This window comes from Miniopterus natalensis, chromosome 22 (assembly GCF_054644295.1).
Source record: "Miniopterus natalensis isolate mMinNat1 chromosome 22, mMinNat1.hap1, whole genome shotgun sequence".
In the NCBI taxonomy this organism is placed as follows: domain Eukaryota; kingdom Metazoa; phylum Chordata; class Mammalia; order Chiroptera; family Miniopteridae; genus Miniopterus; species Miniopterus natalensis.
In genome coordinates, this window is record NC_142102.1 from 518287 (window position 1) to 537640 (window position 19354).

The window sequence follows — 19354 nt, forward strand, 5'->3', positions numbered from 1 at the left end:
TAAAACTCGCCGTGGGCTGTGTCACTGAAACGTAACTGGTGAGGAAACCCCCCTGCGATGGCTTTAAACAAGTCGCTAATGTGGCGGGAGATGCCAGGTCCCCGTCCCACGCCTCAATCTGCTGGACCAGGCCCAGTGGGGGCCCGGACTCTGCCTCCCAGGTCCCAGCTGCAGCGACAGAAACCCTTTGCCGAGCGACGTGGAAATTACCCAAAGAGGTAGGGAGCTGGCAACCCCGGCTCGAAAAACAAACAAACAGGGAAAGCTGTGAACGGCTCACTCCAGGGTGCTGCTCAGCAGGACGAGTGGCCGGCTGGCCATCTGGTTAGCAATTCTTTCCCGGCAGCCGGCGCGTCCCTTCTCCTTGGGTCCCCTCTCAGAGCTGACGGGCACTTCAAGGTCACACAGGCGAACAGCTGGCCCTTGAACAACCCAGTTTCAACTGCGCAGGTCCGCTTACACTTGGATTTAAAAAATATATTTTTATTGATTTTGAGAGAGAAAGGAAGGGGGAGGGAGACAGAGAGAAACACCGACTGGCTGCCTCCTGCACACCCCCTACCGGGGATCGAGCCCGGGGCTTTGCACTGATTGGGAATCTAACCGGCAGCCTCTCGGCGCAGGGGCGATGCACAGCCGGCTGAGCCACTGGCCAGGGCTACACTTGGACCTCTTCCAATAAATACACAGAGTATTGTAAATGTGTTCTCTCATCTTTATAGCTTCCTTAATGCCGTTTCCTTTTCTATAGCTTACCTTATTGTAAGGTACAGCATCTAATACACATAACACACGAAATATGTGTTAACTGTGTTATTGGGGAGGTTTCCAATCAACAGTCTGCTATTAGTTCAGTTTTGGGGGAGTCAGAAGTTATATGCGGATTTTTTATTGCATGGGGGGGTTCAGCGCCTCCAATTCCCACGTTGTTCAGGGGTCAACTGTACTTCACCTAACAAGGTAGGAACTGAGGACCTCGGGCGCTAAGTGACTTTTCCGATATTTAGTTCCACGCGGTCTTCAACGCGCCTGCCGCTGAATCCCGTGAAAGGCCTACTGAAGAATGGCCTTGTTGTTCGAGAACTTGAGGTTCGGGCGATGAGGGTGCCGTCCCGAGGGCGGGCACAGCCAGCTCCCCCGCTGGGACTGCCGGGCCTCCCGGCTGCATCCGGAGATGACGGTCAGGGGGAATGATGACTGGTGACAGCGGAGGACCGGGGACGCGTCAGTGCCCACGTCTGAGAGGTCATTCTATGGACCATAACCTCCTCACTGGAGAGTCTACGTCCACGCACCAGAGACACTCACTTTATGCTCTTTCTTTCACAGCGGCGTGGAAGGAGCTAGACGTCTGGGGCCGGGGCCTGCATCCCCAAGAGAATGTGACATGGACACGTCACACAGCCTGGGAGCCTCTGACTCTTCATTTTAATGACAGTGGTCACCCTGTCCTCACGGGAATGTTTTGCGGACAGCCCTCCCCAGGAAGAATTAATTACAGCGGAATATGACTTTGTAGTGAGGAACCTGGCGACCTGCCATGACCGGCAATCAAAGGTAAGATTATAGTCAGAGACAGGCAACACCGTGTTCCCATAGAAGGAGGCATTGCCACGTCTCCTGGAAAAAACGCATGGCCCAGCTCTAATCCACATGTCACACAGACCTCAGGGAGGGGTGCTCTATGCAGTCACTGGCCCGCCCACCAGGATGCCCGGGTCCTACCCGGACTGAGGCACCAGCCAGATGCAAAGAGACAGAGACAGGGCAGGAAAGTCAGCTGTTGCACGGGACGTGCAGCCGTGACCAGGAAGAGGGGAGGCTAATCTCTCAATAGCTACCCCCCCCCCCGTCTTTACCCACAATGTCCTAATGAGGGTAACTAGAGAAATTCAAAAAGATCTGTGGATTAGATAATAGTACCATATAAATGCAATTCCCTGATCACTATAAATACACTCCGATGACATCAAAGAACGTCCTGGCTGTTAGGAAATGCACGCTAAGGTTTTCAGGTATAAAAAGGCAACCTGTCCGCGACTTGCTCTCAAACGGGTCCGCAAGAGCAAAAACAATGAAATTAGAAAACACAGGGAGAATTAAGTCAATGTGGTAAGACGTTAACGCTTGGGGAAGGCCGGGGAATGGCACGGAAATGTTGTTTTTCCTACTCTTGCATCTTTCCTGTAATCCTGAAATGAATTTGGAATAAAAAGATAAAACGAGTGCTAATGTGCGCCACGGTGGCCGTGTTACGTGGGATAAGGCCCCCCCTCTGCACAGGCCCGCTGCGCCAGGGCCAAGTCTGGGGAGACGGGTGAGTGTCTGCAAGTGCGCTCAGAGGTCGTGGTGGGGCCAGGTTATAAAGGCCTCTTTTATAATCTGCTTCTTGCAAGAAGGAGGGAGACTCCTTCACGCAGAAGGAAACGTGGGGACGTCTGAAAGCAGGAGGGGGGCCGGCCTCTGGTTGTGGCCAGAGCACTGACGAAGACTGGGGGGGCGGGCGCCAACGGCTCAGGGCTCACGTCCAAGCGCAGGAGCCGTTAAAACGGGGGCTGCTGCGAAGGTGTCTCTACTCCGCAGCTACAGGGCATGTCGTTTGATCTTCGTGGCTGTGGCCTCTGGGCATGGGTACTTGTTTCATTCTAACGTCCCTTCTGCTCCCTGGGAAGCTGAAGAGCAGAGGTGGCAGTTCCCCAGCTCCCACTGCTCCATTTTAGGAGAATAAGATGCACCGGCGACGCCTGGCTGTCAGGGCTGAGGTGGGCTGGGCGCCCTGGCGGTCGGGGGCAGCGACGGTCGCCTGCAGCCCACGGCAGGGCGCGCAGCAAAGGCCGCCGTCTGAACGCCGAGGCTGAACAGCAACGTCCTCTGGGCAGACTTCCATCCCGTTACGTGGCGCAATCGCAGCCAAGGGCCACATTTCGCCAGGCGTCTGCTTTTCGTGTTTTAAATACTGGTTGGAAATGTTCCCTCAAAGGGCTCTTGGTGTAGACGGAAAAATAAAAACCACGAGAAATGTTAACGACCGAAATAGGCATTTATCGGTTCTGACTGCTTTCTGAGCCCAAAACCTGTCCTTTGGAATCTCTGCTTTTGCAGATTATAAGGTCACGGCACTTTTCATTTTCCTTCTTGAGTTTCTCCAGAGAACAGCTGCACACACAGACTCAAACTTCAATGCCATTTTTTTTTTTTTTAAATGTTTTTATTGATTTCAGAGAGGGGAAGGGGGAGGGAGAGAGAGAGAAACATCAATGATGAGAGCGAAACATCGATCGGCTGCCTCCCGCACGCCCCCTGCTGGGCACCGAGCCCACAACCCGGGCATGTGCCCTGCCCGGGAATCGACCTTCTGGTGCTGGGACGACACTCAACCACTGAGCCACACCGGCTGGGCTCTCATCGATGTTTCCGTCTCTCCCTCCCTTCTCCCTTCCTCTCTCTGAAATCAATAAAATAACATTTAAACAAAACAAAACTATGCGGTAAACTGAGGAACGAAGTAGATCAGCTTAGAAAAAAAATAAAACAGAAGGAAAACATGGAAACATTTGCATGGGAACTAAATTAGAGAGAGTGAGGTTTCAGAGAGACGCTCAGGCCGACCGGGCGGTTTCCCTGACTCACAAGCCTGTGCTTCAAACCTGCTACAGAAAGAAGTCCGGACGGCGGCTCAGGGTGAACATGCACGGAAACGTCGGAAATCACCCGACGAACACTTGGAAAGGGCAGTGCCCCTGCTTACAGCAACTTCATGGAGAGGTTCACGAGACTTCAGTCGGGAGCACTTACACCAAGGAAGCCCAGCCGAAGACACCGCCCCTTTCCTCTTACATTTTATCATCTTTCCTCTTATATTTTATTATCGCAGATGTTTGTTTCCTCGGCTTCAAAGGCAAGTTTATAATATTAAAAAGCCCCGGGGCTGGTATGTAATTGTATTGTTCATCCTGGCTTTTGTTTTGTATTTACTTTGATAATAAAGAACTAAGTAAATCTCTTCTCGTGAAATAAAGTTTTAATTACAGGCCACTGTGGAAAATAGTAAAATCTGATGACAAATGAACATACCAGCGGCCTCCTGCACCGCAAACCTGGGAACACAGAGCTGCCAGGCGGGCAAAGCACCAGCTCCAAAGCCTCCGCCATAGAAATAAAGCCCGAGAGGGAGGTAGAACAGTGACAACAAATACTTTTATTTTTAATTACAGATCATTTTAAACCAGGTAGCTCTGGCTGTGCCGGAGCTGAGGGACAGACAGACAGGGCACTTGTCCCTGCTGGACCAACAAGGGCCCACGTGCCAATTCAACCTCAGGAAGGCTCAGCTCCAGCTGTGTTTGGGGACCTTTGTGAAATGGGGTCAGCCTGAGGCCAGGAGGCATGTCCTGGAAGGGAGGAGAGAGGGTGAGCAGCCCTGGGGTCCACCTCCCACCCTGGGTCCCCTTCTGGGCTTCACCCCCAAACTTCAGCGACTATGAAGGAGCCTGCAGGGCACCCCACCACCAGGTGTCGCTGTGGCTCTCGCTGCTCGGAACTCGTCCACCCCGTCCACTGCGTCCAAAGCACAGACCAGTGCAGGAGTCTCCAGGCCCTGTGGCCAGCGCCCCCTCTGCTTTGCAAAACTGTGAACACGGAGCTTCCCCTCCGACCAACCACCAGCTCCAGAGCCTCCTTCCCGCATCTGTGTGCTTCCAGAGGAAAACAAAACCCCTCGTGCTGGGATTGCACACGCTTCCCCCGACACCTGCTCGAGGATGGAAGAAATACCTTTTATGCATGACTTTCTTTTTGCATTATTTTTTGTTGTTGTTAACCTCACCTGAGGATATTTTTCCATTGATTTCTAGAGATAGTGGAAAGGAGGGAGGGGGAGAGAGAGAAACATCGATGTGAGAGAGACACATGGACTGGTTGCCTCCCGCAGGCGCCCCCACTGGGCAGGGATCGAACCTGCAACTCAGGTGCGTGCCCTTGACCAGAACTGAACCCGGGACTTGTCAGTGCTCAGGCCCATGCTCCCACCACTGAGCCATACGGGCCAGGGCTCCCATTCTTTACATGGTCACCCAGTATGCTGTTTATCACATGCACAGTTTTCTCTTTTGGACCCCAGGGGACCCTGCGGGATCATAGAATGAAGAGCTCCAGGCAAACCTGTTAGCTCGGGCCAAAGCCCCCCAGGCAGGCACCCGGAGGGCGTGTCCCTTCCCTACTGACCCCTGGCCCTTCTCTACGCGTCCTCGCTGACTTCCACTGACCTTGACTTGCATGGCATAACATTTCCTAGGGCTGGGGAGGAGTCCTCCCAACAGAGCACCTCCCAGGAAAGATTTAGAATGAATCTAAAATTTTCAGCCTCGCCCAGCCATGTATGGCTCAGCCATTGAGCATCGACCTAGGATCCAGGAGATCGAGGTTCGATTCCCAGTCAGGGCACAGGCCCGGGGTGCGGGCTCGATTCCCAGCAGGGGGCGAGCAGGAGGCAGCCGATCAGTGGCTCTCTCATCACTGATGTTTCTCTCTCTCTGCCTCTCCCTTCCTCTCTCTGAAATCAATAAAGATATATTTAAAAAATTAAAATAAAAATTTCAGCCACAATCAACCTTGACTCCAGGGTGCTGAAAGGCAAAACTTTCTCATGACCCAGCGTTTTTACTTGTAAGAATCATTGGCAGGCAGACTATGGTTATTTTCAGACTTGAGTGTTTGGGAGGCATTTTCTTGGAAACGAGTCAAATCTGTCATGTCTAGAAAATAACTTGACAGTATTTGTTGCTAATAGTAAAGTCTGATATTTCAAGTAGAAATGAAATTTTTGGAAAACTTGAATCACCACCATGAGTTTGTCTTCCAATTCTTATATCCTGTTCCAGTGAGATTGGTGGAAATATTAACAAGCACGACCTTAGTGATACTGGGAAACATTTGGATGATCAGCGTAAGTCTGTGAACCAGTATTTTCCAAAGGGCCGACGGATGGTACAGAAGCAGGCCTGGGTAGGGGGTATTTTAAAGACAGACCGATGGGTCGCAAGGTAAGAGCGTATGAGTGATTCACTGACACAGTCCCCGGTTCCACACGGTAACTAAATTCTGAGAAATTAGTACTCCTGGAATTATGCGATAGCAAAAAGTGATAACCGCAATGATCTGAAAGCTCCAATAAAATACTCATCCCTTTTTCAGACTGGACTCCCTTCCATCGGAATCGCACATCACAAAAGACTGAAAGCGGAGGCAAGCGGGAGAGTCATCTGGCTTTCGTTAAGCCAGACGGAAGAGACTCGCAGAAACCTAAAACAGTGTCGCTGTTCTTGATAAATTCTTTGGTCTTGCTAATATAGTTATTTTTAAAGAAATGTGTTACTTACATCAGCTTTTGTTGTTTTTAAATGAATTGATAAATGCATAAATTAGAATGCCCCACCGTTCATTTCTAATAAAGTAAATATTGAGAGATGACTCAGGGCGATAAACGCTTTTTGGGGTCTTCAATAATCCGTAAGAGTTTTGCATAAAACCGAGCAATTTTGCTGTTCTGGTGTGGCTGGGACTCTTGGGCTCTTGCTCGTGGGGCTCCCTTGCCCAGTCTCCCCGGAGCCCTGTGGCCTGCAGATCGTGTGTGCAGTGGACGGAGGGGCTGCTGCAGGAAACGGAGCTAAGCTGGCCTGAGGCTGGACTGGTCCCGGCTCCCTCATGGGAAGGAAGCTCTGGACATGGCTCGGATTCCGGCCCCACTGAAGCCCCAGCGACACTTCTACTGTGACTGGAACAAGGGAGATGGGGCTTTGGAAACGCAGGGGTGCAATTCCACGGAAATAAAGCTTCTTACCACATCACATCCTCCTCCGGTGGGGCCTCTGGAAAGTCTTATTCCAGAGGTACCCCCAGGGCCCCATTTTCACCAGCAACTGGGGGGACGCGGCCTCTCCTATCCTGTGACAATACGGTAACTGCGCGTTTAACCGCGTGAGGGCCTCCGCCTGCTTTCCCGGCAACCGCGCTGGTTCCCCCCCCCCCCAGCACCTCCAGGGCTGTGCTCGCTCCACGTCGTTGCCAGCACGTGTGAGGTCTCCCGTGTCACAGCCATGGCAGTGGGCGCCGGGGCCTCCTGCAACCGGACATTGTCCTCGCGAGGGAGGGTGGTGGCTGTCTTCATGTGCCCACCGGCTATCTGGGTGCCTTTTTCGGAGAAATGTCTATTCGGGTCCTTTGCTCGGTTTTCACTGGCACCTGTCTTTTTATTGTTGAGCTGTGCCCTTGTTCGCGGTCGGGGGGCAGCCCCCTGCAGGGTCGGTTAGCGGGTCTCCCCCAGCGGCCAATTTGAGGGCAGAGGACAAGTGGGCGGCCGCTCCCCAGGGAAGCCAGTGACGGCCAGTCCCCGCCCACCCAGGACCCCACACCCTGGCTGCTGGCACAGCCCTGCTTCGCCCGCTGCCCTCTCAGGACTGTCAGCTGTGCTCTCTCCCTTCCCCGGGAAATATAATTTAAAATACACATTTGGTCTTTGTCCCCTTTCTGGCCCAGGTCTCTTAAAACCCTCTCGAGTGACCCGGGCAGAGACCAAGGTCTTTGTTATGCTAATGAGGGACTTGCAGACGCCTGAGGATGGGGCCGGTTGCCAAGGAAACCCAAGTGGCACTGGGGGGCTGGGGCTCTAGTTCCAGGGCCCCTACCTCCGGAGGGCGGAGGGGCCGGGGGTGGAAGCAGCCCGACCGCCCAAGGCCAATGACTGAGTCAGTCAGGGCACCTAAGACGCTGCCATAAAATACCCAGAGGGGGCGGGGGCTCGAGAAGCTTCCAGATCGCTGGACGCCGGTGCTGGGCCTGTGGCTGCTGGCTCCCCAGCCTCGCCCTGGGCCCGCCGCGTGGCTGCTCCTCATAATAAACCCGTGATTACTGAGATGTTTTTCTCTGAGGTCCGTGAGCCGCTCTGGCAAATTAAAGGAACCCAAGCAGAGGGTCCTTGAGACCTCGGACCCACAGCTGGTCCGTCGTGAGACAGGCAGGCTGCTCCTGGGCCCAGCTGGCAGCCGGGCCCATTAACCTCACCGCCCCTGCCTTCCCTTTACTGGCCAGGTAGCCAGGTCCTAATAAAGGAGGGAGCGCAGGGAGTCAGACGTCAAGAAGCCTGACCAACCAGGGGGCCGCGTCGGACTTAATAAGCCTGATTAAGTCTGGAAGCTACCACCTCAGACTCCCCGGGGGATGCAGCAGTGCCCGGCCAGGGGATTAACACCCTTCCCTCCCCGCTTTCCAATGTCCCCTGTATCACCATCCGCTAGCCCGGACTACGGGGGCGGGGGCAGAACCACCAAGGGGACATTCCTCTGCTGGGCCGAGGTCCCACCTGCCACGCGGAGGCCTGGGCTCCGCTCCCGGCCAGTGCCCCGGCTCTGTGTTGGTTTCTGGTGGCCTGTATCTCTGTCAGAGCTGGGATCTCCTCTGATTTCTGTCCTGTCTCTTACGGTTTCTATTCTGGGAGATCGCAAGGGGCCGGCAACAGTCAGAAGCAGAGGCGTCAACCTGTCTGAAGGGGCGGGGGAGGACCCGACAGTGTCCATCCTGAGTTGCGTTGGGCTCCCCGCTGGTGCTGGAGAACTGCTTGGTGGGGGGACACCGCCTCCCCCAACACTGGAACTGGGGGAGAGTCAGAAGGTCTCATCAGAGCAAGAAATCACACAGCACACAAGTCCTAGGTGTGGACACAGAGGGACAGAACAGAGGGTGACCAAAGAGCAAAAGTTCCTTGAAAAAACTCAATACTATCGCTCGGCTCGTGTGCAAGACACAGACGGAGCAGGTGCCCACTGACCCCTGGGGGCTGCTGTCCGGTTAATAGATACTGAGGTCGAGGGAAAGGAGTCACGCTTTAGGTGCCCGAGGGACGTGCGGGCACAGCTGTTAACCAACGTGGGGCTTCTAGAGCCGTTTCTCTGCTTGGGGCATCCTGCTACTGTGACCCCCAAACAGGACATGGGCCCCCCCAGCCTCCTACTCCGCGCCGGGGCCTCAGGTGCGGCCCCACCCGCCCGGGACCTTCCTCCCGGGTGGGCGGCATTTCCACTGCTGCCTGAGACGCGGCCCAAGTATATTAGCCAGTTGAAGTCAGGACACGGGAGAAGGGGACGCTTCTGCAAGTCAGAAGAGATTCGGGGTTCTGGCGGCGACCGCACCCACCAGCCCCACCGTCCTTCCGGGGACCTGCGCGTTCCCACGTGGACGAATGCACAAGTGGCAACTCGCACCGGCCGCTGGGCTTCCTGGGCCGGGCCCTGGAGCTTACCCCTCTGTCGTGACTGCGGGTTTTCAGGCTGAGGGAGATGCAGAAGCTGCCCCAGGTCGTCCAGCGTATCCGTGCAGCTGGGACTGGCGCTCAAGCCGCCCGACCGCAGTGTCATCCTGCCGAAGGCACGGGGAGCCCTCAGTGCCAAGTGAGCCCCTCCGGCGAGAGATGCAGGACGGAGCCCAGCGAGCTCCTGTGCTCCCAGGGCCCGGGGTGGGTGGGAGCGGCGGGGAACACAGAAACGACACGCGTGGGGGCCCTGAGAGGATGGGGGTGCTGATGGACACGGAGCGCCTGGAAGGGCTCCTTCCCTGCGGCGAGCTTCACGCCAAGACCTGGGGAAGTGGGGAAACTGCCGTGTCCACGGGAAGAGGGTTCTGGGAGAGGAGAGCCAATGCCAGGCTCTGGCGGGCGTGCCCGGCTGTGTGGGACGCAGGTGGCCAGTGTGGCTGAGCCTGGCACTGCCAGCAGAGGGCCGGGCAGGAGCTGGGGAATCCTGGGCGCAGGGGAGGACTTGGCCTTGGTCCTGAGCGAGGGGCAGAGCACACGGCTGGCAGTCGGCTACTCTGATGGGACAGAGCGCAGATGTCCAGGGGGGTGGCAGGGGCGTCTCCAGGCAGGAGGAAGCTGCAGGGCCCCTGACCCGGGCCATGGGCCCCCTGAGGACACAGCGACTGGGTGAGGCAGAGAGGACTCAAGGGCCACGCTGAGGTCTGCAAGGATGGCGTTTTCACCTAATGGGCAGGGGACGGACAGGACGGGGCACGTTGGGCAGCCTGTGGACGTTACGGGTGACACACCTAACGGACGCCCAAGCACCAGGACGTTCAACGGCCCCGTCGACTACAGCGAAGCCGAGGAAAACGGGCCAATGCCCTGCCCGTGAGCAGCTTGGGGCCCTTCCTGGCACCATGCACGAGAGGCTCACGTTACGTTGTCCCAACACCCCCATGAGTTGGTGTCACTGTCCCCGGCCCCCTGTTGGGCTCTAGGACATCACTGAGTAACCTGTTTCCACGTCAAGCCTGGGCCACGGCAGAGCCGCTGGGGACTCTCAGGCTCAACTACAGTGAGCAAGGCCCGGGAGCAGGTGGCCCGGGCTGCTTCCCGCTGGCAGGGGGAGGGTGTGAGCACCGCCTCTGGGCTCGGGGACAGGACGCCGGACAGTCCCCAGCCCGGTGACCTCACTCTTAGAGTCAATACCCCGATATTCTCAGTTCTAATTTGAAGACCACCGACCTGCTTGGTTTGCCTTTGATTTATGCCTTATGCCAAAAATAAGTACTGATGAGAAAAAAAATCTATTACTAAAAAAATAATAAGTGCCAATGGGAAGTTCTGTGTATTTATTTATATGTCACAAAAGAAAAAACTGGGGCATAAAAGAACGCAGCCAGTGGGAGCAAAGGATGAACGTGGGCTGCTCTGTGGGGAGCCCAGGAAACGCTTCTGGGAGAGAATCGGTCTGAACTGCCCCCGAAATGTGTTTCCCCAAAGCACAGGTTTAAAGGTCCTCTGTTCCCCAGAAACCTGACAAACTGTGACCCGAGGGGGACTTTCCATTATTCCAGCCAGACGGCGAAGAACCGCCCTGGGGAGGGGGTGCGGAGAGGGCGGCAGGGCTGCCCCCGAGCTGCGGGTCTCGCTGTGCCCCACGGTGGCCTCGGCAGCATCGGCCCCGTCCTAGTGCGGGGGGAGTGACCACGTCCTTTGTCATCCTTACTTTCCTGTGTTTGAGTTGAGTAAATTCCCCGTACATTTTAAAAAGTATTTTAAAATTGATTTTGAGAGAGAGAGGAAAGAAGAGGGGGAGAGAAACACCGATCGGCGGCCTCCTGCACGCCTCATACCGGGGACCAAGCTGGCAACCCGGGCATGTGCCCTGACCGGGAACAGACCCTGCAACCTTGCAGTGCCCAGACGGCGCCCAGCCCACTGAGCCACAGCGGCCAGGGCTCCCGGTGGACTCTAACCTCAGTGGGAGTGTGTCCCTTCTGAAGAAATGACAGCCCCTCTCCGGGAGCGAGGGGAGCAGACACGTCCCCCTTTGTTCTCCGGCGGGTGGGAGGTTCTCCCTTCATTTTATTTCCAGGCCCAACTCATTAAAACGACCACAAGTCAGGAGCAGTTGAGGGGTTGGTTCTCTTCTAAGGCCCCGATTTCAGGGTAAATTACTGGGTATTTAGCAACTGATGTGATCCTCTCGTCACACAGACTGACACACGCTGGAGCGCCTCCGAGTCCGTCCCGTCCCTGGCTCTCCGCCCCGAGGCTCACCCACCGTCCAACCGTTCTTCCTATTTCCACTGTCCCTATGGCCCCACCTAACAGCTGACCAGCCGGCCTGCCTGCCCCTGTCCTCTCTGTCCAGCTTCCCCTGCACTGGACGTGTCGATAAAGATGCAGATATGTATAGAGATATACACACAGATGTGGAAATAGATGTGAGTGATACAGGTACAGATTCAGATACAGATACAGACACAGATACAGATATAGACACATACAGATACAGATAGATACAGACGTAGATACAGATATACACACAGTTACAGATACAGACATAGATAGAGATACAGACAGATACAGATACACACACAGTTACAGATACAGACATAGATACAGATACAGATAGATACAGACAGATACAGATACACACACAGTTACAGATACAGACATAGATAGAGATACAGATAGATACAGACAGATACAGATACACATACAATTACAGATATAGACATAGATACAGATACAGATAGACACAGTTACAGATATGGACACAGACATGGATATAGACGGGATATAAATAGATTTATTACGGTATCCGATCACTCACTTATAGAGCCCGAGAGCCCCAGGATCTGTCGCCTGCCAGCTGGAGATCCAGGGGAGCTGGGGCTGTAACTCACTCTGAGTCCAAAGGCCCAGGAACTGAGCGGCCGGAGGGGTAAGTCCCGGTCTGACTACGGAGAAAATGACCTGAACCTGGGCACCAGGGGATCCGGCGTTCAAGGGCTGGAAAGGGACGTCCCGGCTCAGGAGAAGAGCAAATTCCTGCTCCGGCTGCCTCCTTGCTCTCGCCAGGCCCCCACAGACTGCGTGACGCCCGCCCACTCGCAATGGGGGGGGGTCTGCCATGCTCGGTCTATGGCTTCCACAGACACCCGCCCAGATACCCCGAAACGATGTCCCACCAGCTCCCTGGCAGCCCTCAGCCCGGCCGAGCTGACACAGACAACTGCCCCTCGCTCTGCCCTGCACGGCGGGTCTCCGCTGGACACCGCAGCCCAGGCCATTTGGAAGGAGGACACCGGCCCCTGCTGGCATCTCAGCACCTGCTTTTGATCAACTCCCAGCAGAGGGAAGCGGCCTCTCAGAGCTGGGAGGTGCCTTCCTGCCCGAGCGAAAGGCTCAGGCTCGGCAGCTTTGACTCAGCTTATTTTAAGCCTCACGCCAGATGTGAAGCATCTGGGGGACCCAAAGGACTTGGTTGCTTCTCCCAGTCACATGGACAGGGTTTAGAGTGAAACACAGTCGGCTGCACGGGAGGGAAGGAGGTAGGGGTGGCTCCTGCAAAAGCCTCTCTGGGTGGCCTGCACCTCGGCGATCGGCTGTGGCCGGAACCTGGTCCTGCTCAGCTGTCCCTGCTGTCCTGAGGGACGGAACTCAACACGGGACACGGTGTGAGTGCAACTCGAATATGCGCAGGCGATGAATGCCGTGCATTTCTCAATTAATCAAGACCAAGCTCACGGCTGGGTTTCGAATCTGGGACTGAGAGGATCAACATGCAGAGCAGCTGTCAGAGGTCACGATGGAGCCCTGGCTGCCGCGGCTCAGCTGGTTGAGCACCATCCTGTGCACCGAAAGGCTGCCGGTTCGATTCCCGGTCGGGGCACATGCCTGGGTTTCGGGGTTGATCCCAGTAGGGGGCGTGGGGAGGCAGCTGATCGATGTTTCTCTCATCGATGTTTCTCTCTCTCTCTCCCTCTCCCTTCCTCTCTCTCTAAATATCAATAAAAAATCTTAAAGAAAAACCCATGATGAATATAAACAGAGAGCAAAGTTTGGGGAAAGAGAAATCAAGAACATTACTGATCTTAAACAAAACGCCAGTTTTGCAGGAGATGGGAGGCGTGAAGACCTCTGGAGAGATGAGATGTGCTCTGAACAGCAGGCTGCCTGCTGGGAGCCAGGCGCAGGCTCCTGGGCACTTGAAGTGGCCACTGCAGCATCAAAAAATGACACTGGGCGTCAGAGACTTGGTGTGAAGTCATTAGTGAAATATCTCATTCACCACATTCACAGTGATTGCAGTTAACACAATAATATTTTGGAGAGACTGTTTTAAAATACAGTGTTAAGAGTTCATTTCACTCTTCCTTTTAAGTTTTTAAAATGCAACTCCTAGACAATTTAAATTTAGACCTCGATGGGTGTTTTTTTTAATCCTGACCCGAGGATGTTTTTTCTATTGCTTTTCAGTGAGAGTGGAAGGGAGGGGGGGAGAGAGAGACATCGATTGGTGGCCTCCCACAAGCTCCCTGGCTGGGCTGGGGATCGAGCCTGCAGCCGAGGTACATGCCCTCGGCTGGAATCGAACCCGGGACCCTTCAGTCCACAGGCCAATGCTCTAGCCGCTGAGCCAAACCGGCCAGGGCTACACCTCGACGGTTTGGCTGTATTTCTAAGGGACGGTGCTGATCTGAGAGGAGTGGCAGAAGGACCAGCAGTGCCAACCTGGAACTGAAGACTTGGACATGAAGGGACCAGAATGGTCCTCGGGGAGCATCTGTGCCGTCTCAGAGAAAAGTAACAGAGGACGATGAAGGGGAGACTGTGACTGAACTCGGCTCATTGGCATATTTAATTGGCCCGCAGAGCGTTAACCTTCAAAACGTTTTAATTATTCATTTAATAGAAATTTGTTGTCAACTTTTAAAAAATAGCACCTCTCATAGAAAAATTCTCTTCTCTCCTGCTTGAAAAATAAAAACATCGGGTAGAACCTCTCCTATGTTCCACCAGCAGGATGTGGACAGCACTTGGGGCAGGTGCCGCGCAGACACTGTGTGTAGTTTGCCACAGTCCCCACCATGCCCTACTGTCTCCTGGAGCCTGAAATTAAAGGCTGGCTGCTGTCGACGACCATCAGGCACACGGTCATGCTTCTTGTTGTAGCCTTACAAGGAAATAAAATTTCATATGGCAGCAAGAGCCAGTCACAAATTCTGTACGTGGCTCTCTGGGTCACTTGTGTTTGCGACCTCTGCTCCACGGACAGGACGGAGCAGAGCTGAAGGGGCTGAGAGTCGGTCTGGGCGTCTATGTGATTGTCAGAACTACCTTCAGAGTCCTGCCCTCTAATCACAGTGGTTTTATGCCTTTTATATGTGCTAGTCTCCTTCTGGGTATCATTACCTCATATAATGAAAAACTGCAGCATAAACTACTTTCAGATGGAACATTCAATGAAAATTATAAAAGTAAAATTCATAAGTAAATGATCTTTGCGCCTGAACTGCTCTGTACACAGTCTGCTGAAGTGTCCTTAGTTTCCAGTCTATCTAAAGATGTCTTTCTCCTTGAGAAGACATCCAGGACTCCCTGCTGACAGTCCCCTCAGCCTCCAAACACGCCATCGCACTGCCCTCCAGCCCCCAGGTTTCCAGTGAGAAATTAACTCCCAGCCTTCTTAAGGAGGAGTTCCACACCCTTAACATCTACCCCTCTCCTTCCACTCTCTGCCTTCTGACAGTTCATAATGTCTGTGTGGATCTCTTTGAGTTTATCCTAGTTGAGGTCCACTTAGCTTCTTGGATATGCAGATCCATGTCTTTCATCGAACTTGGGGAGTTTACATCAGCTATTCTTCCTGTCCCCCTCCTCCTGGGGTTCCCCTTAAGTACAGTTGGCTAACAGTGTCCCCCGGTCTCTGGGGCTCGGCTGGTTGCTCTTCGCTCCTTTGCCTTTCCGCGCTTTGGACTGGATATGAAGCTGACTCTCTGCTGTTCATGTGCAAACACGCTGACCCCCTCTAGTGAATATTTTCCTTCAGTTACTGTACTTTTTTCCAATTTTTGTATAGTGGTAAAGTACACATAACATAAAATGTACCATCTTAACCAGGTTTAAGTGAATAGCCCAGTAACATTAAGTCACTCATATTGCTGCGCCACCCCCCCCCACCATCCATCCCCAGAACTGTTTTCGGCTTGAAAAGTAAAATTCTGGGCCCATCAAACAATAACTCCCCATTCTCTCTCCCACCAGGCCCTGGCAACCACCAGTCTACCTCCTGATTCTACGATTTCGACCACACCAAGTACATAGAATTGTGCGGTGTTTGTCTTTCTGTGGTTGGCTTATTTTATTTAGCACAATGTTGTAGCCTGTGGCAGAGACCTGTCCCTTTGTAAATCTGAGTAATATCCCACTGCACGAATATACCGCATTTGGGTAATTCATTCATCTGTCAATGAACACTTGAGTCGCATCGGCAGGAAAGGGAGGAAGCCTCAGCTGGCAGACTCAGGAGTCCCTCTCATTATGAGGATAGTCCCGCTTTAGCTTTAGCTGTGGGAAGAACAGAAAAGCAAAAAATGTCCCTCCTAAGAATTTAAAACCACAGCCCGAAATGTCAAAGACATGTGGCTAAGATTCACACCACCTGTGTGGCCCAGAAACCCAGACTTAAACTCTGACTTAAAGCGACGGAGACACCAGGCAGAGGCAGAGCAAACCCTCTTTAAGTGAATCTGTGCTAAATATAGACCTCAAAGGAATCCCACAGAAAAATGTCCAGGAGACAGGAGCTCCAATCTGCATATCACTGGGCAGAAAAGTAAACATTACAACCAGACAGTAAAATGAAACAGCAAGTTCTGCAAGTTGCTCTTACAAACAGACCAGAATGTCCAGAAAATATCAATAAACAGAAGGTGGCATTGGAAACAAGAGGCTGTCAAAACTGTGTGGAAAATTAGACTAAAAAGCATTCTCAAAATGAGTGTCTAATAGTGAGAAGTAGCCAATGACACCATGAATTCAGTAGAGGGGTTGACACCAGGTCAGGCCATTGGAAAGATCAATGAGCCAAATCGAGTTCACCGAGAAGAGGAATTAGCAGGTAACCGAATAAACCTCTAGGAAAAACTACACACGTATGTACGAAACTGACTCACACGAACAAAACCTAGGCCATCCGAGCTGTCCCACAGCGTTCAAGACATCGGGCCCATGAATGGACAGGCGGGTCCACCGGGCACTCGCAGGCATCAGCCAGCCAATTCACGGACTTTGAAAATGGCATGATTTTGGAGATGTATTAAGTGTTGATTCAACGAAATCTAATCCATAAACATATTTTTACTCATCTGGGAGGCCAGTGGAATTTTGCTTCCTCTCTTGTCTTTTTTCTGAACCTAAAGTGACCGTAGAATACACTCATCCCTTATGTGACCCGTCTTCTCACTGCGGCGCCTGGAGAGGAAACCACACGGCCGCCTGCCTGAGGCTGCGTCACATTTGCTTGTCATGACCCGGATGCAACGCTAAAGAAAGCCGATAAAATTAACTGAATTCTTATGAGTCATACTTAAGTACCTGTGATCAATACATTTAAAGTGAACCACCATAAACTCTACAGGAATATTTCCATATTGCCCTTTACTTAAAAACCCATTTTATAAATAAGCAAGTCAATCTGATATTTCCTTTTATATGTATGCCTGTACGCATTAGATGCTGCCTTTAAGAACTTTCTTTTCTTTTTCCCCCCAAATTGTTCCCTCTGACAGGACATGAGACAACACCCAGTGTGCTTGAGTTTTAAAAGCATATTCCCTTTGCCCACTTGAATGACCAACAAAGACAGAAGTCCAACTAGCAAAGTGAAAAGAGGGTCTTGTCTTTAAGGATTTTTAAATGATTACTTATTGGCTGTAATATCAATCATAAGTAAAATATTGAAACATAAAGTACTGTGAAAAATTACATCCTATCATAAATAGTGCAATGAGACAGGTATAAATATATTCGAATACATTTTTTATCTTTCCATTGGGAAGACAAATTACCTTGCTTGAAGATGGTGTATCAGACCCCAAATGATCACAAATGCATTTTGTGTACTTCCAAATAATATGCAAAAACAGTCATTAGTATAAGAGTGCTTGGTAACAAGCAGCTCATTAGCATAAGTATGTTTGGTAACAAACAGCTCATTAGCATAAGGGCCTTTGGTAACTAACAGCTCATTAGCATAAGGGCCTTTGGTAAGCCCCCTGCCCACCAGAGTCTGGACCCGGGGCTGTTACAGGGAAAGGTTAACACGGGTCCTGTGCCATCAAGTCTAGAGTGAAAACACCCAGGTGGCTCTCAGGTTGGACAGTGAGGCTCTGGCGAGTCACGTGGCCCTTGCCAGCCACCCAGCCAGGTGACCCTCCCTCACCGGCCCGCCAGGTGGTACTCACAGCTGGAGAAGATCAGCGGGCAGGAGTGCTCGTCCATGGGGAAGTGGTGCAGCTGCAGCTGGCACTCGGCATTGATGGTGAGCCTGCGGGAGCCAAGGTTACTCTCAAGGTCAGCCAGCCAGAACCCAGCAGAGTCCCATCACCACAGTGGGGGGAGGGGGGGGTCAGCACCTGTACCTCGCTCCTGGCAGTGGCGCCATCCACTGAGTGTCATCACTGGGTGGCTTTGTGTCCCATCCCTTTATATTGCTTTAATTATCAGTAGCCGAGACGCTTCAGTTAGTAAAACTGTGCTTAGAAGTAAAAGCCAAGTCAGAAAGGATGGTGTGTCCTAAGTCCTTGTTTTTAGTCTGTTTGGCTGGATTGGATCCTTCCTCCTTTGAAACTGGTGCACACGTCTCAACAGGTAAAATGCCCAAAGAATCCACATGTGGGGGGTCATATTTGGACAACTCCCCCCGGACCGGGAGGTGGGGGCTGCACATTTGAGTGCTGCATGCTGCGGGGCAGACAGCCCTGGAGTCGGAGTTTCATAGGATCCCGGGCCGGCCACCCCTCTGTCTGGTTTGCTGACACTGCCTCCAGGTCCAAGTCTTGCTCATATTCCTCTAGGACCCAGGGGGGAGCAGCTATTACAAACCCGGCTCAGTGCAGCTCAGCTGCGGAGCCCCCTGCGGGGCTGTCCTGTCGCTCCTCGCAAAGTTACGGGCCATGCAAAGCTCATGACACTGTGTGTGTGTGTGTGGAGGGGGGGTGCTCAGGGGCTGCTGTCTGCCTTCACCCTGCCAGGAGGAAGCGGGTCACCATCCTCTGGGGCTGGCTGACTGTGAAATGCCCTTCAGACCTGCAGGAGCAGACGTCACAGGCTGAGGCCCCCGAGAATCTGGGGTCCGGAAGCTCTGGGCTGGAAACAGGAATGTGGGAATCCCCAGCGTGGATGTGCCTTTTAGAGTCGTGGGAACGAGCCCTGGCCGGCGCTGCTCAGTGGTTAGAGCATGGCCACCCCCCCATGCCGGAGGGTCATGAGTTCGATTCCCAGCCTGGGTCACAGGTTCGATCCCTGGCCGGTGGCGGTGCCTGCAGGAGGCAACCAACAGATCTCGCTCTCTCCCTGTCCCCCTCCCTCTCTCCTTTCCACTCTATCTAAAAAAAAAATAAAAAAAAAAGAATTAACAAAAAAATAAAAAAGGGTTAACAAAAAATAATAAAAAATAAAGTCGTGGGAAGGAATGAGCTAAGCCTGCAGGTAAGTGGAAAGGGAGGCACACGATGGGGAAGGCGAGGCACCGGGGCAGAGGGGAGGGGCGGCCAGAGCAGGTGTGAGAGCAGGGAGAGGCCGGGCGCTCAGGAGGGCCGTGCCCCTAAGGTCCCGTGCGGGTCCCCATGCCCGGTGAGCAGGAAGGCACCGCTGTGGCATGGAGCAGCCCGCGTCTGATCAGACGCCACCCCAGGGGGAAAACACCCCAGTTCCCCTTGGGGGTGTGGGTGCTCAGCTCACTTCTTCAAGGCCCAGCTTCCCTCCCTGGCCAGGTTCCGGGAGGAGCGCGCCTGGCAGGGCAGCCTCGTCTCCAGGGGGACGCGTGGGGAA

The 19354-nt window shown here is 53.3% G+C and overlaps 1 protein-coding gene and 1 non-coding gene across 2 annotated transcripts in view; both read right to left on the reverse strand.

The window, feature by feature from the left end:
• GABRG3 (gamma-aminobutyric acid type A receptor subunit gamma3) overlaps positions 1-19354 on the reverse strand; it is a 209982-nt gene that overhangs the window by 63150 nt on the left and 127478 nt on the right. The window contains exon 5 of the mRNA XM_087829179.1: positions 17767-17849. Coding sequence (XP_087685305.1) covers positions 17767-17849 — 83 coding nt within the window. The remainder of the gene's footprint in view (positions 1-17766; positions 17850-19354) is intronic.
• Positions 17074-17198, reverse strand: LOC148090665 (small nucleolar RNA SNORA27). The gene has a single exon (XR_015716424.1). It is a non-coding gene; the product is annotated as a small nucleolar RNA SNORA27 (small nucleolar RNA).